Consider the following 15,020-nt stretch of genomic DNA (forward strand, 5'->3'; position numbering starts at 1 on the left):
TTCAACTGAAGCGATCCTCAATCCCGTTACTGAATAGAAAAACGAAACTAATTAAAGAATTTCAAAATAAACCTACACTATGATAAATATTGCAAATAGGGACCCATTTATATGGTTTACAAAGTAGTACATATATTTTTGCGTCACAGGCTTACCTTATGAACATATAAAGTGACTCCAAATATATTATCGTGGTCAGCTAGGTAGGGTAAGTAGCTATTTTTAACGTTTGTTTTAAATAAAAAAATTGCTACTTTTTAGTTGAAACTTGTATTAATTGGAATTGTATTTGGCAAAGTAAATTTTTTGGATGCAATTGCAACTTCAATATGTTTTTGAATTCTTAAATCATGCTATATTAAGATGTTATCTTTGAAATAAAGTATGGCTACTTCTTTTTGGGAACTCTTTAATTGAAACTTGTATATTGGAATTGCATTTCACAAATCAAATGTCTTGGATGCAATCTTCATGTTCAATATATTTTTGAATGGTTGATCACGCTATATAAATGAGTATGCGACTACCTTTTATTCAAATTGGTCTTATCAACCTCTCTCCATTAAAATTGTAAAATGAGGATCTCAATATGAGTCATTCAATCTTAATCTTTTGGTTTAATAAACTATAAAATTTCGTGCACAATTTTTTGGCACATTAGCAAAACCATGCTAGCACAAGAGGGGTTGATGGCCATGTTACTCGAACTAGTGATTGGCTGCCTACCAACCATTTTCTATCACCATATATGATGGGGAACATACTTTTTAAATTATGTTATTGCAATATTAACATTCAGATCACATTTTTTACCTCCAATTTTGGCAAAAAATAGTCTAAACGATGGTTACAATTATTAGAATTTAATGTCGAACTCACTTTCTTATTTTTGAGGCAGTTGGATCTTGGATGGTCATTAACCTTGGGGATTTTTGCAAATATCGGAAAAGGTGCTCTCCGCGTGACAAATAGACATAAGGCAAGGACTGTTTTGAAATATGGGCCATAAGTTAAGGACCAGCTTGAAAAACTTAATTCCTGAACCCTAGCCGACGGAAAGATATTCCTCGTTGGCTTCTTTTTGTGTTTTAGTTAGGAAGTTTATTGTTAATTTAAGTGAAGAATATTCTAACTTTATTAATTAAAAGACCAAATTCCTTCTATTATTTTATTTTTTTTTAAACGATTCCACTGAATCAAAATGAGAAGAAAATCATTGATATATATATATATGAAATGACTCTCAAGCAACATATAAAGTTATGTGTAAGAAAAATCCTTTACACGATAAATATCATTATTTTCATTTCTTTTTTCAGCAAATCTGTATTAATATATCTAATAAAGATCAATGTAGATAAACTGGTGTTGTCACATAGAGATATGAATCGGCCGTAATTTTTTAATATATTTGAATTTTAAGTTTCAATGTTTTAATAATATAAACAATGAGTCGATTCTTATGAATGTTACATGTTGGTCGGAGGCTGATCAAGGATAAACAAGGGCTACAATTTCCAATGATGCATTTTAACTGTTGAAGATGGAAAAGAAAAAAAAAAAAGTCTACATGATTTTCCACTCATTTGCCAACACCAGATCCTGCAATATCCAAAATAATAATTTTTTTGCTGTCGTGAATATGTGTACCTTTTATAGGTGCCAAAAAATTTATAGGGCCAAGATGCATATTTTCCATATGTTGTGTTTTTAGCTATATTCTTGCGTATCCAATAAAATGTATTTATTAAATGATAGTATTTGGATTCAATTCTCGTGTGCAGACCATCATCTGAATCTGGATACAGGTACCAAATCCAAAACCCGACTGCAATTCATGAGTGATTACATTTAAATATTGGATTAATTTTTCAGCTGGCCTTAGACCCAAATTTGCTTTTGCAAAAGGTCTTCCAGGTTTGAATCCGTGCCTGGATCCAATTAGGTCAGATCTGAATAGATCAAACCTTTGTGGATTACAGATCCAAATTTGGTTGGGTCAGGTTTTGTTGGATAACCAAACCGACCCCAACCAGCTTGACCAGCTTGACGGGAGTCAGGCATAAGGCTGGGCATCTGGCCGAGCCGCTGCTGGGCCGGCCCAGCCCGGCCTGTAAGTTAAAAAATATATATATAATTTTTATTTTTTTGTTTTAATAATATTTTTTTATTCTTAATAAATATATTTTATATTAAAAAATAATTTTATAATTAAAAAATAAATTTTTAATTTAAATGAGCCGAACCGGGCTGGGCCCGAAACGAGACTCGGGCCCGGCTGGCAGGCCCCGCCCGATACCCACCCCTAATCAGGCGCAGCACTTGTACCATATAGTGAGTCTCTACGGATAAGATACAAGACTGATTTACGTATAGACGGCTTGCTCGTGACAAATTTACATTTACGTGCTTAAGATTCCAAGTATTTACCAAACTTTTTCAAAAGAAAGGCCGTTTCGATTTTGCCTTTTGAACTTCATTTTACTTTGGGCACAGGAAACTAAAAAGAAAAAACAAGAAAAGGGAAATCTAATCGTTTTAAAAAAAAGTAAGAAAGTATGGAACATCTGAAAAGGTAACTGAGAAAGCCATGTTGGCGTTTTCTTTCAAAAACAGGCTTCTGTCTTCGCCTTTAAATTGCGAGGGAGTTAGACATAATGAGCAAATGTTAAGTACCTACGTGTAAATTCACTAAATACATAATTTTATTGCTTTTGAGGGTAGTTTTCCAACAATTTTTTTTTTCTTGATTAGTTATTCTTTCTACTTAAAAAAAAAAAAACTGTTCTCTCCACTTAAGATATATGAATTCCCATTTAGATAAAGGTGTCAAATCCAATTTGGATCAGAAATTGATTGAACCATTAATTAATATATATATATATATATATATATATATATATATATATATATATATATATGTGTGTGTGTAAAAATAAATATAATATATAATTAAAAAGACAAATCGAATTCAGATTCTAGTTTAGATATACATAAATATCCGATCAGCTTAATATTCATTTTCTAATCAGATTTAGCTTTAAATAAATAAGATTTAATCTTTTGAAAAGCAGCCACATCAGGTTTAAAATTCAGATTTTGACATGAATATAAAAATCAGATTCAAATCGAATTCAAATTGTGAATTGTCTTTTCAATTCAAATTCAGATATTACTTTTTTTGTTTTTATTTGAATATGTAAATATCTGAAAAAGTGGATACAGTTAAAGGTACATCCAATTCGAACCTGGTCCGTTGACATCCATGTTTCAAGCACTTTGCTTTCAATAAGTTATACACGAAAAAAAAATCACACCTGATTAAGAAATTATATTATATTTCGTTTTTAAAACTACATCTAATCGGATTCAGATTCATATTCAAATTTAGTTCGACATCTAGTCGAATAATAAGCACCAACAATGATATAGTTAATTAAAATCCATTCGTCTTGAAAGTTGCTTATTTACATATCATAATTTGATTGTCTGAATCTTGAACTTAAAAGCAGATTTTGAATCGGATTCGGTTGTGAATTTAAAACTCAAATTAGAGATCGTATGGGTTTTCTTCATTCCCATTAGAATCAAACTTAGCTCGACGAACGAATTAATAAATTCCCAGTCTTAGCATTTAATAATATTTATTAAAGATCCCGTTTGGGTCCCAAGCCAGAGCGACCAAGTTTGCAAACCTTGCTATATTTAACAGATCCAATCATTGATAAATTCACACGTTTATAGCGTGTTTGAATGTAAGAAGAAATATATTATATGGAAAGCTTCCTTTTCTTTTTTATTTTGAAATAACATAATCAATGTCTCAATGTCAATAAATATTGAAAAGGGAAAAAATAAATGAAACTTTTCTTCAGAGAGTCAGCCAAACGCCCCTTATTTTTACGAACATTTTATTTTTCATTATTTCTTACATACTTTTTTCATTTTCTTGTTTAAAAAATTTGCTAATATTTTTCAGTGGCCCTATACTAGCAGGAAAAATGTTTGCCATATTCAAAATGATTATTCCTTTATGATAACCCAAAATTTATGACAGAGAATCTTGGGATTGCAAATTCTGGGAATCCAAACAAACAGTGACAGGAGGTGAGGGCCTTTCACCTAAGATTCAACCCATCAAAAACTACAGTCCCCTAATAAATGAAGACTTGGATTTAAAGTCTAGGGTGATTTCATCACCCCTCCAAATGAGGGGCATTTTAGTCATATAAAAACCAACACACTCGAAATATGAAAAGCTTTCCAAAAATATGCAATCGTTTCTTTTGCAAGACAAAAACGACCTTTCATATTACAGGAATGCCACTCTGCAAGAGGAGTGCCGAACTTACCATGGGATCCGCGGTATTACCATATCGGTAAATAAGTTAACTCCCGGGGTCGTTTGTCGTTAGACGAAGGGCGTGAGAGACGCTCCCTCGTGTGAGGGGTATATTCGTAATTAGCTATAGGTCCCTCCCCCCGCAATTTCAAAATTCTGAGATAGCCGTTGGCGTGCCGTTGCCGGTCCGGGAAGGAATTACAGAGAGCCCCACTGGTTGACGTTGAAATAACGAAAATGTCCTCCACTGCATTTTGAATATTCAGCCATCTGAAGGAAAGAGACGTTGGAGCCTCTTGGGCGTACTTACAAGGACATTAAATTACTATTTTACCCTTATCATTTTTGTTAAATATACTAACCTGCAAATGACGAAACTACCCCAATGTACTCTTCATGCGCGGGCCATGCATATGAGCCATCTAAAGAATCCATCTTGCCCAAATGATTCATATATCTAATATGTTTTTTGTATTGTTAAATTAAGAGATTTTTTTGAATTTGTATGTTCCAATCACCTTTCAAATTTAAGGTACAACGAAATGCTATATTAAGGTTCGATTGTATCCATTATTTAGTTTCAGTATGGATCCTATTATATTTAATAATAATCTCTCAAATTTCAAACTAGGGCTGTCAATAGGTTCAATACTTTATTCAATGAATTTAAATTGGTAAGATGATACGATGCCGTTTATGTTAACCCAATTTTGACATAATAAATAGAGATGTCGGATTGATACTGGGTATTCTTACAAATTAACTCAAAAAGATAGACATGAAAAACGAAAAAAAAAAGACATCTAATCGGATTCATATTCAGTTTTAAGTTAATATATAATCAAATTCATATTTAAATTTAATTTCAAATAAGTATCTTATATCTAATATTCATACATGTTGAAAATGAGTTGTTGAAACATGTCATAATGCATTTGGATTCGGTTGTCTATGTAATTGTCAGATTTGGGTGAACATATTAGATTTAGATTATGAATTCAAAGATCACATTTGCATATGAAAATAAAATTTTCTTCATTTGTATTTGAACCTAATTATGTTATAGTTCATTCAAATATGATTCCTTGACATCTCTAGTAATAAATATGAGTGATTGAAGAAGATCAATTTACATGGAGGGGTGTGAGGGCAGTATCGTCATGCTGAAGATTAAATACTCCGCCGATCAAAGGGTTCGTTCGTCCTTGACTAAATTGAACGGTGCAATTTGGTAATTCACTACGATGGGAAGGAGAATTGAAAAAAATTGTAATGAGATTCTGATACTGTCGAGATAGTGCTCCTCTGAACACGCGCATTTATTTCCAAAAGCCGCCCTGAAAACTTCCTCGTCATCCGCGAACCCCCTCATTCTTTCACATTCTCTCTCTTCTCTTCCTCCTCCTTCTTTCCTTTTCTTTATAAACATTTTGTTTCCAATCAGCTGGTTGAGATTTCTAGGTGCTTTCCCGTCTTTCAAAATTGACAAGTTTGTTCTAACACAGGGCTCTCTTTCTCTCTCTCTCTCTCTGAGGAAGATTTTTGGTGTTCCTCGAGTGAATCTCTGTTTACTAATTTTGGTTTCTGAAACATTTTATTATGTGCCCTGTGAATTAGAAATCGTGCATTTTCGTGGTTTTTACGTACTATTTTCTTGGGTTTTGCTTCTTTTCCCGACTGAGGTCGCGTGGTTGAAGTGTTGCGGGAATTACGGCTTGGAAATCCGAGGTTTGGTTTGGTTCTCTGCAAAGGCGTTTTGGGTTCTGCGGAATCGGTGAAGGTTGCAGTGTCAAGTGTTGTTTTGGGAACTAGGGTTTGAAATGTGCTTTCTGCGGCTCAATCTTTTGGAAAAATTCTGAAGAACAGGTATTTTTCTTTTTCGGATCGGGTGGCTGGAATGCCGATCAATTCAAGAATTTGTGAACTTCAGGAACGCTTTTGGTATTTTCTAAACTTTTGTCTTGGAGAGAATCAGGATGGTTGTTGATGGAAGTCAAGCTTTTTCAACCAGTCGGATGGTCGAAGTACTTAAGGGAGGAGGACAGCTTTCTTCATTTCGGCAGCTTCTGTAAGAATTGTTAGTTTTCGATGTTTCTGGAAAACCAGTGATGGAATATTGTGGGCAGCTGCGCTAGCTTGAGGTAGAGGCATAGTTGTAGACTGGTGTTTATAGCTATTATTGGGCGGAAAGCATTCAAGTTATCAAATATCTTTTGGTGACAAATTCGTGGTTACCGGAAGTTTTCTGGGGTAGGTTCTAGATTGGAGAGCTCCAAACTTAGTAACTAGTTCTTTCTAAACTGAGTCGAGAGGGCCTGTAAAGATCGACAGGGTTGGATATCCTTTGAATTAAGGATCAGTTGTCTTTAAGAATTTAGGCCTACAGCATTTCATTATTTTGAGCATGAGGAGCGAAAACTTTGATTTTGGGGATGCTTAGATGTTTCGATTGTTGGGACGGAATTTCCAAAGTTTGGTGATATCTAAAGGACGGGATCTTCGTTCGTCTTTGCTGCAATTGATGGTATATATTCCATTTTGGTGATACCGTTGTGGTATTTACATGTTATCCTAGTTTCTGGAGTTCTTAAGTAGGCTGACAGAGTTTCTGGTGACTTGAGAAGAATGGGAGGTGAAAAGCGAAGTTCAAAAGGAGGTCCTGGTGGCTTCAGGTCAAAATGGAAGAAACTGTTCTCCGGCAAGTCGACATCGGCAGGTAATGAAACAAATCTGAAATTATTGGGAGTCGGTTTCTCATCCTGTTTACATTATACCGTTACACATTTCGAATTTTTTTCGCTGCAAGTTGATGTATCCTTATTGTTCACATATTTCTATTTCAGGAGAACCCAATCAGGATGGGCTGGATGAAGAGAAATTAGAGTTTGAAAGCCATATGGTAGGCAGCTGTTATTTTTTTTTTTCTACATTTTTTTCCCCTCATGAAACATTTCCTCAACTTGCTTTAATAATTTTTGTTTATTTGCATTGCTTCTTGTTTATCATAGATGGAGGATGAGAAGAGAAGTGAATGCAGTTGTGTTTCATCATTGTCAATGGATGATGAAGGGGCTGGTGTCAAGGCTCCCAATGTGGTCGCCCGACTTATGGGTTTGGAATCCTTGCCTTCTGCGGATCTGACAGAGTCTATTTCAACACCTTTTTATTCATCTATGCCTACTCGTGGTCCAAAGAAGAGCTTGCAGTTTGGACCACAGTACCTTAACTTCCACTCTGGCAGGCAACCTACGATGGAGACTTTGTCTGCTAAAATGGTAGAATCAAGTCCACAAAAGTTGCAGAAAATGGCAAAAATAGAGAGGTTTCAAACTGAGACATTACCAATGAAGCCAGTTAAATCTTATTCAGACATCCAACATAAACTCTTATCACCTATAAAGAGTTCTGGATTTGTTTCAGCCAAGAGTGCAGCTCATTTGATGGAGACAGCTGTTAAGATCCTTGAGCCAAGATTACATCCACCTGCTAAGAACAAATCCTCAATAATTGGTTCTTCATCAATTTCTTTGAACGATAGAGGTCAGGTGGAGGATAGAGTATCAAGCTATAGAATTTGTAAGCCCATTGAGATACCAAAGAAACTTAGTGAGTCCAATTCTGTCAAGTATCTGAAAGGACAAGCAATGAACAAGAGTTGGAATGGACCTGAAGATGGCCCTAGTTCAAGGGTATCCTCTGAAAGAAGGTTGCTGAAGGATTTATCTTCCTCCTTATTGGGTCAAAGCACTGTTGAAAGCAACCAAAAGCTGCCTTTCTCTTCTGTTAAAAAAGAAAGGCAAGTAGTACTACCTCAAGATTTCCCAAATGCGGCAGATAATAAACCTGCTGGTGCTAGGGGTCAAGGGAAGTCTGTCTCACTTGCCCTTCAAGCAAAAGTTAATGTGCAGAAGAGAGAAAATTGTTCATCTACCACGCCTAGTTGGTTGGTACAGGATGAACGGGATGATCCAGCATCGAGCCGACAGCGCAAGAACCAGTTAAATATCCAAAAGAATAAGCAGAAGCAAGCTACTTCTGGAGCTACCAATGTGCTCCGTCAGAACAACCAGAAGCAGAACAGGTTGCCCAAACCTGGAGACCAACCTGCTAGAAAGGATGTCATTGGGAATATTTCTTCCAGGCAAAAGCTTGCAAACCCTGAAGGAGTGAGAAATTGCACCATTTCTAGTAGGACGAATTCCAGCAGCCAGACAAGGAAAGCAGGTTCTTTCCGAGCATCAGAGAAAAGCATGGATAGAAGAGATGCTGAAAAAGGTTCCTGCCCAAAAGGAAGTAATGACTTCCCTCGAAAGAAAAGGTTAATAGAAGGGAGCTTTAACTCTGAAAAAAATGGGCTTGTGGAAACTGCATTTGTTAATGGAGATAAAACTAACCAAGATGCTGATGTAACTACTAATAGCTTCTTAAATCAGGTAGAATTCAAAAGGCAAAGCCTTCAGACTGTCGAACAGGCTGTTTCAAGTAACAATAAGGGTACAGAATCTACAGATGTTGTTTCGTTTACATTCACTTCACCCTTGGCAGCCATCTCCAGATATCGTCCTTCAAATCAGGCATTAGATAGACAAGATAAAAAGAAGAGTTGCTTCAGAGATTCTTATGGTGGGAAAAGCGATTCAAGCACAAAAAGTTCAATGTCATTGGAGGGAGATGCTTTGAGCGTTCTTTTGGAGAGAAAGTTAAGGGAACTGACTTCTGGTATTCAAAATGCTGATGGTCTCAAAACTGCCAATTCAGGGAGTGCAAATACCCTATCCATACTCCAAGATTTTCTGTCTACTCTTAATTCTGGGGGGCCCATATTGAAGGAACGTGATGCTGAGAGCTCATCTGTGCCTCAGGAAACTAGTCTAAATCATGTCTACATTGCAAGAGCTGACGGATCATCTTCAAGCAGTCAGGCAGTCAACAAAGATCTCAGATTTCAGGTACAGTTTCTGTGTGCTACCAATAATAATTTCCTTTCTGTCCAGCTTACTCATAAAGTCATAAGGTACTACATATATCAATGCTTCAGTTCAGTTATCTGTTTGCTGCTAGCTGGTACATGTACATGTTATAGGTGACAATTCTATTACTAAGCCTCTTTTTGGCTTGTAGACAAGATACATTTAGTTTAGTTTGATAGGATTTCCTAATCTAGCTTCATTCTATTGATGTATGTTTGACTTCTTATCATACTACTAACATCATCACCGACAAGAACAACAATTTCTTCCTTGTCATTTTTTTTTTCCAATTTGTTTTTGGTTAAGTGAGTTGAAAAATGGGCTCCACATTCAATTTCATAAGAAGGGAGGTTATTGTTCTTGCTGTACTATCCTTGTGGTATTAGTTGAAGTGGTTAATCTTTTGAATTGATCATGAATAACAATTTCTTATTGTTCTTGCTGTACTATCCTTGTGGTATCAGTTGAAGTGGTTAATCTTTTGAATTGATCATGAATAACAATTTCTTGAAAGAAGTACTTGTGCTTCTGTGTTATGGGTAATCCAGTCATATCCTCCTGTGAAAAACATTAACTTCCATGACTATCAGAATAAACTAGTACAAGGAGTAAGAACACTGTTCTTATTCCAAAACCTACCAAACAAAACTGATCTAAGGACTCCATCTGCTCGCACATCCTGCATTTGCCTTCTGTAACAAATTTTTATATTTTCAGAAATATATTTAATCATCCATAAATATAATTTCATGAGAAAACGTTTGTCAGTAGAATCATAGACTATTGTTTTTTGGGTTATCCTCCTAAGAGCAAGCATCTGTTCCCTTGTATCAAAGAAAATGGAATACCTTAATATCCGTAAGATGACATTGCATCCTTCAAATTGTTGAAAATTTGCCTTTGCGATAGAATCTCCAAATGTCAAAAAGGGTCCTTAATCTTTATCTTGCCAAGATCATAGAGATGTTGGGTACAAGAAATGCCATGGTGGACAGGTGGATGTGACTGATTTGATACAAGATTCCCAAAAGCATGGCCGCAATCGATAGAGTTCATGAATAATTTGAAGGAATTGTGACTAAAAGATGTAGTTAAAAATTATTTTGTTGGATGATAGAAAAAGCATTATCATGAACATTTACGTTTTCTTTTGCCTTAGGTCTAGACTTTATGCAAGAAGTTGAGTTTAGACTTTTTAACTGCTGTTGTTGTGAGTTTGAACACATTTTCATTTCTATCATTTGGTTCAATGTATAAATATACATCACACCAAGCTGTTCTTGCATGTACAAAGTACATAGTTCCAATTTTTGAATCACAGTCTGTTTCTCTTAATACAGTTGTCTAAATGGTAGTTCTGTTCTTCCATTCTAGATAAACATGAATATTTGATCTCGAGTCACAAATATTCAAGCAGAAATACTTCCATTCTAGCTTTCGTGTCAGTTGAATTTTGATAGAAATGTTACACCAATAGTATCTTTGCATGATGAAATGTTTGCATCAAGGGGTTTCTGTCTCTCTTCATATAATTCATCAACTGCTGATCATTGTCAGCTTAAATTGATTCATCACAAACTTAAAGAATTAGTTGTGTGATTCTTAGACCATTTCTGCAAGTACAGCAACTATGTGTGGTTTTTTTTACTGGTTTTTTATGACGCTTATTCATGTAGGTAAAGGAAATGGAAGAACAACGTTTTGGAACTCAAAGAGAGCACTTGTCGAAAGTGGATCCAGCAGATGAGAAAGAGCATCTTAGCCCTGTTTCCATTCTTGAGGCTGCATATTCAAATGACAGTTGCAGCTCTTTTGATAGTTCAGATGCTGTTTATGGTAAGGAGAAGAACCAATCTCATCACCAGCTTGTATGTTTTATTTTAGTGGACAATACCATTATAATGTGGCTTTTCTGACTTTTATTTCCACTGCTTAGGTGTCCCACTTGATCATTCATGCCAAGCTTCTAAAGATCCATTAATGGGAGCTCACAAGGAACTCCTGGATTCTGCTAGCTCTGTGTGCACTGCAGCAAGGGAAAAGCCTGGCTTTTCAGGAGTCCAATTACAGCGATCGGATGCTTGTTCCAATGAACAAGAATTGGAATATGTGAGGGATATTATATCAAATACTAGGTTAATTTTTGAGGAGATTGCAGTTAGTACACCAAATGAGATAGTTGATCCTATTCTCTTCAACAAATTAGAGAGCAACTGCTCCACTTCTGGAAGTGCTGAGAATCAAAAGCAAATGAATGCTGAGAAGAAGCTGTGGTTTGATTGTGTGACTGAATGTATTAATTCAAAATATAGCCAGTACAGCAAAGGGGATTGTAGAAACTGGACTAGAGGAGCTGCTGTCATTGGAAGGACTGGACTCACTGAGGATATTTTCAAGGAGATGTTGGGTTGGAGAAGCATGGGAGAATTGAAGGTGGATGAAATATTGGACAAGGATATGAGTACTGGACCGGGAACATGGATAGATTTCCAGAATGAAGAATTTGAAGCAGGAAGGGAGATTGAAGAGGATATATTTGATTCCTTGATTGAAGAGGTAGTGATTTACACATTTGGCTTGGAAATTTAGATTGATGTCTGTCTGTCTCTGCACAACAGTGCCCACCCTCACTCTAAGCTCTGCTTCCTGTACCTGGCAGTTGTACTTAGGCCACACTCTCCCCTGCTCCAAGCTACTTTCTGTGCCTGGCATAGGCCACAGCTTTCCAATTTTGTTTTCCTACTCTAAGGGTAAAGGGGCAGAGAGCTGGATGAATCACATTCTCTACCCCCTGACTACAAGTTTGAATTGTAACTGGAGTTGCAGGGAAACTCTATTTGGCGCGAGAGTTTTGCCAGGTCTTCAGCCTATGTTAAATCAGTCATCAGCTAAGTCTCCCCAGTGTTGCTAATTCCCCGAAGAAAACTCGGCACAGAGACTTGAGAAACTGAACTCTGTTCTTCTTTGCATATTGTTGCCTTCGAAAGAATGGGGAAGTTTGATTACAGAGATAATGCCGGATGTTTGATTACAACCCACCTTGGCCATTTCTCAAGTTTGCTAACAAGTCTGAGGTCTTAGGAGAAAAGGAGAAACAAAGGTCTGGTCTGCGACATTTCTGATGCTTGCATGGCATGTTCCAGAAAGGAAGTGTGATGATCTCCTTTTGACATACACAGATTATATCTCCTTTTGACATACACAGATTATATGTCTCTGTCTTGCCTGTATGAGCTTATATGAACCGAATGGTGATCAAGTGAACCTTGTTCATTCTCATCACATCTCATATCATCCATATGTCCGATATCTGATTTAAGAAGGGAATTTATTGTATCATTTCTATTTCAAGTGCTTCGTAATATCATCTGAAATTCATTTTTTGTTTACAATTTTCGCACTGAATTCAGTACGTAAATCTTGAGCTTCCAGTCATAAATGGAAACTTCTGCGCCGAAAGGTATTGTGATATTTGAAGCATTCCAGTCATAATTGATTCTGAATATAAAATCATTTAAGAATAAAGTTAAATGGAAAAAATATATCAATTTTCTTTTACCTTGGCAATATCCTGTATAATTTATATACATCAAGGAATGAGCAGATTTTTTAATTTGGCTGACTCTGTCTCTGGTGTCCCACTGTTTTGATACTACTTTTGATCTAAATGGCTTTTGACGGTTTGTTTTCTGCAAAACAAGCTGTTACAGATGTATATGGTTCTGATTCAAGTAGGGGTAGCTGACTGAATCTAAATATGTTTGGCCATTACACCAAATGTGTTTGAATTTAATATCAAATATTGCTCCAAATCTGACACAAATTTGGATTTGGCTTCCTTTTCCGTCGCAGGTTGAACACCAGCCAATTTAACATTTTTGCATAAAATGGCCAAATTTTTTGTCCTGTACATATACTCATTTTCTTTTGCTTAAATTTATCTGCTATCTGTTAGGCCAGACAATAAAATATGGTACCTGGACACGATTCATCTTCGACATTCGACTTCTTCCTTGAAAGAAAAGATACCTAATCTTGAGAAGAAATATTCTACATAACCTTCCCTACCTTAGGAGGTAAAATAAAATATTTGCAATTTTGTGTTGCAAAAATTGTGAGCCTGAAATTCAAGTTGTGACCGCTTTTTTTGACGCTTATGGTCAGATCAATGTCATCCCTTTAAGATGTGGCAGAAATATATAAGTTAAGATGAACAAAAGTGCACGCTTCTGGCGCCATTGATTACTGACTATATTAGTTGGGACATAATTGTTGGTGATCACATTCACAGGATTGTCCCTCCAAGAAACTGCAGTCGGGTCTAGTAACTTTTTATAGAGAGAGAGAGAGCCGATAAAATGAGAATGCATAAAAAAATTTTGGGACAAGAAGTCCTTTAAATACAAGAACAAACCGCAAAAACGAAAGAGAGAGAGATGTGGATTGGGGTCTGTATTCCACTACCCAATACCCATCTTGACTCAAATTCTGTTCTGAATCAGGGTTATCATATTCCCATTCTAAGCACAATTTGGACTTGACCCTGGCACACCTCTGGCTCTTGGTCTGGCTTTAGCAGGCCCAAGTTCAGGCACAAACTGAGTAACAAGAACAAAATCCAGCAAATTCTTCAGTTTCTGTACAGTTTTCATGTCATAAAATCTGTGGCTTCATAATTTTCTGGCTTCGTGGGGACCAACTCAATTCAGCTTAACTTGAATCTGTTCATTGAGATCTAATCCGATTTTTTTAGGACCCGATTCGGTTCAGGGTTCTTGAGTTTTGAAGTGATGTTGTAAATCTCAGTTTTAAAAAAGAAACAGCAGCAGCCCATGTTGTGTGTGGAAAATTAATTTAAATTTTGGATTAAATATTTAATTAATATATCAGTTGATATGGGGTATGGACTGATAAATTGATAGCGATCAACTTACATTCATGCCAAAAAAACGAAGGTTTCTTATCAGAAACCTTCTTTACCAGTTTTTCACCTAATATTTTCTAGATAATTAGATAATTTTCCCCAACAGACATATTATTTGGTAGGTAATACATTAATAAAAAATACTGCTAAAGCTATCAACTTAGAAGTTGACAGCAAATTTGAAGCAATTTGGGTTCATATTGATTTTATTTTTATTTTTTTAAGTTTATAAGGCGACATTTGATATATCCTTGTCAGCTGCTGTGCCCCACTGTTAACAAGACTGACTAGACCCGTCGAAAATGAAAGGTGTTAAGACATAAAAAATTATCTTGACTATTGAATTTTTTATATTAGCAGTTGAGAATTTTTTTTAAAAAAAAAAGGTGAAATAGTGTTAGATAACCAAAATGCTCTGTCCTTTTTCCAATTTTTTTTCTCCCAACTGTTCATATGAACTAAATCAGTAACTAAGATCATTCACCTTAGTAAGAATTGTGTTTATATTATACACACATACATACATACAGTTAAAGAATTCAAAAAATGTGAAATAATGCTAGATAACTAAAATGGTTTATCTTTTTTATCATATGAACTAAATCAATAGCCAAGATCATTCACTATAGATCTAGCACATAAGAGAGTCGTCTTGGCTCCTGATCTTTTCAAGATGGAAGACTGATTGAAAATCAAAGAGATACAATATTTTCATAAGCCAGTTTTTTCCAAGTCTGTTCTTGTTTAACATCAAACAGATTTTACAATGGAAAAAAAAAAAAAA

The 15,020-nt window shown here is 35.7% G+C and overlaps 1 protein-coding gene across 2 annotated transcripts; it reads left to right on the forward strand.

The window, feature by feature from the left end:
* Positions 1-5,695: 5,695 nt before the first annotated feature.
* On the forward strand, positions 5,696-12,663 carry LOC116253840 (uncharacterized). Of its 2 annotated transcripts, none has more exons than XM_050078118.1 (6): positions 5,696-6,866; positions 6,967-7,058; positions 7,186-7,241; positions 7,351-9,291; positions 10,989-11,148; positions 11,249-12,663. In XM_050078118.1, the coding sequence occupies exons 2-6, from the start codon at positions 6,968-6,970 to the stop codon at positions 11,899-11,901; spliced, it is 2,901 nt and encodes a 966-aa protein (XP_049934075.1). In that variant the 5' UTR covers positions 5,696-6,866; position 6,967; the 3' UTR covers positions 11,902-12,663. The 2 variants fall into 2 exon arrangements, with proteins under 2 accessions (XP_049934075.1, XP_031484662.1); XM_031628802.2 differs by having other exon boundaries at positions 5,696-6,208; positions 6,318-7,058.
* Positions 12,664-15,020: the final 2,357 nt, after the last annotated feature.

This window comes from Nymphaea colorata, chromosome 5, assembly GCF_008831285.2.
Source record: "Nymphaea colorata isolate Beijing-Zhang1983 chromosome 5, ASM883128v2, whole genome shotgun sequence".
NCBI classification, from domain to species: Eukaryota; Viridiplantae; Streptophyta; class Magnoliopsida; order Nymphaeales; family Nymphaeaceae; genus Nymphaea; species Nymphaea colorata.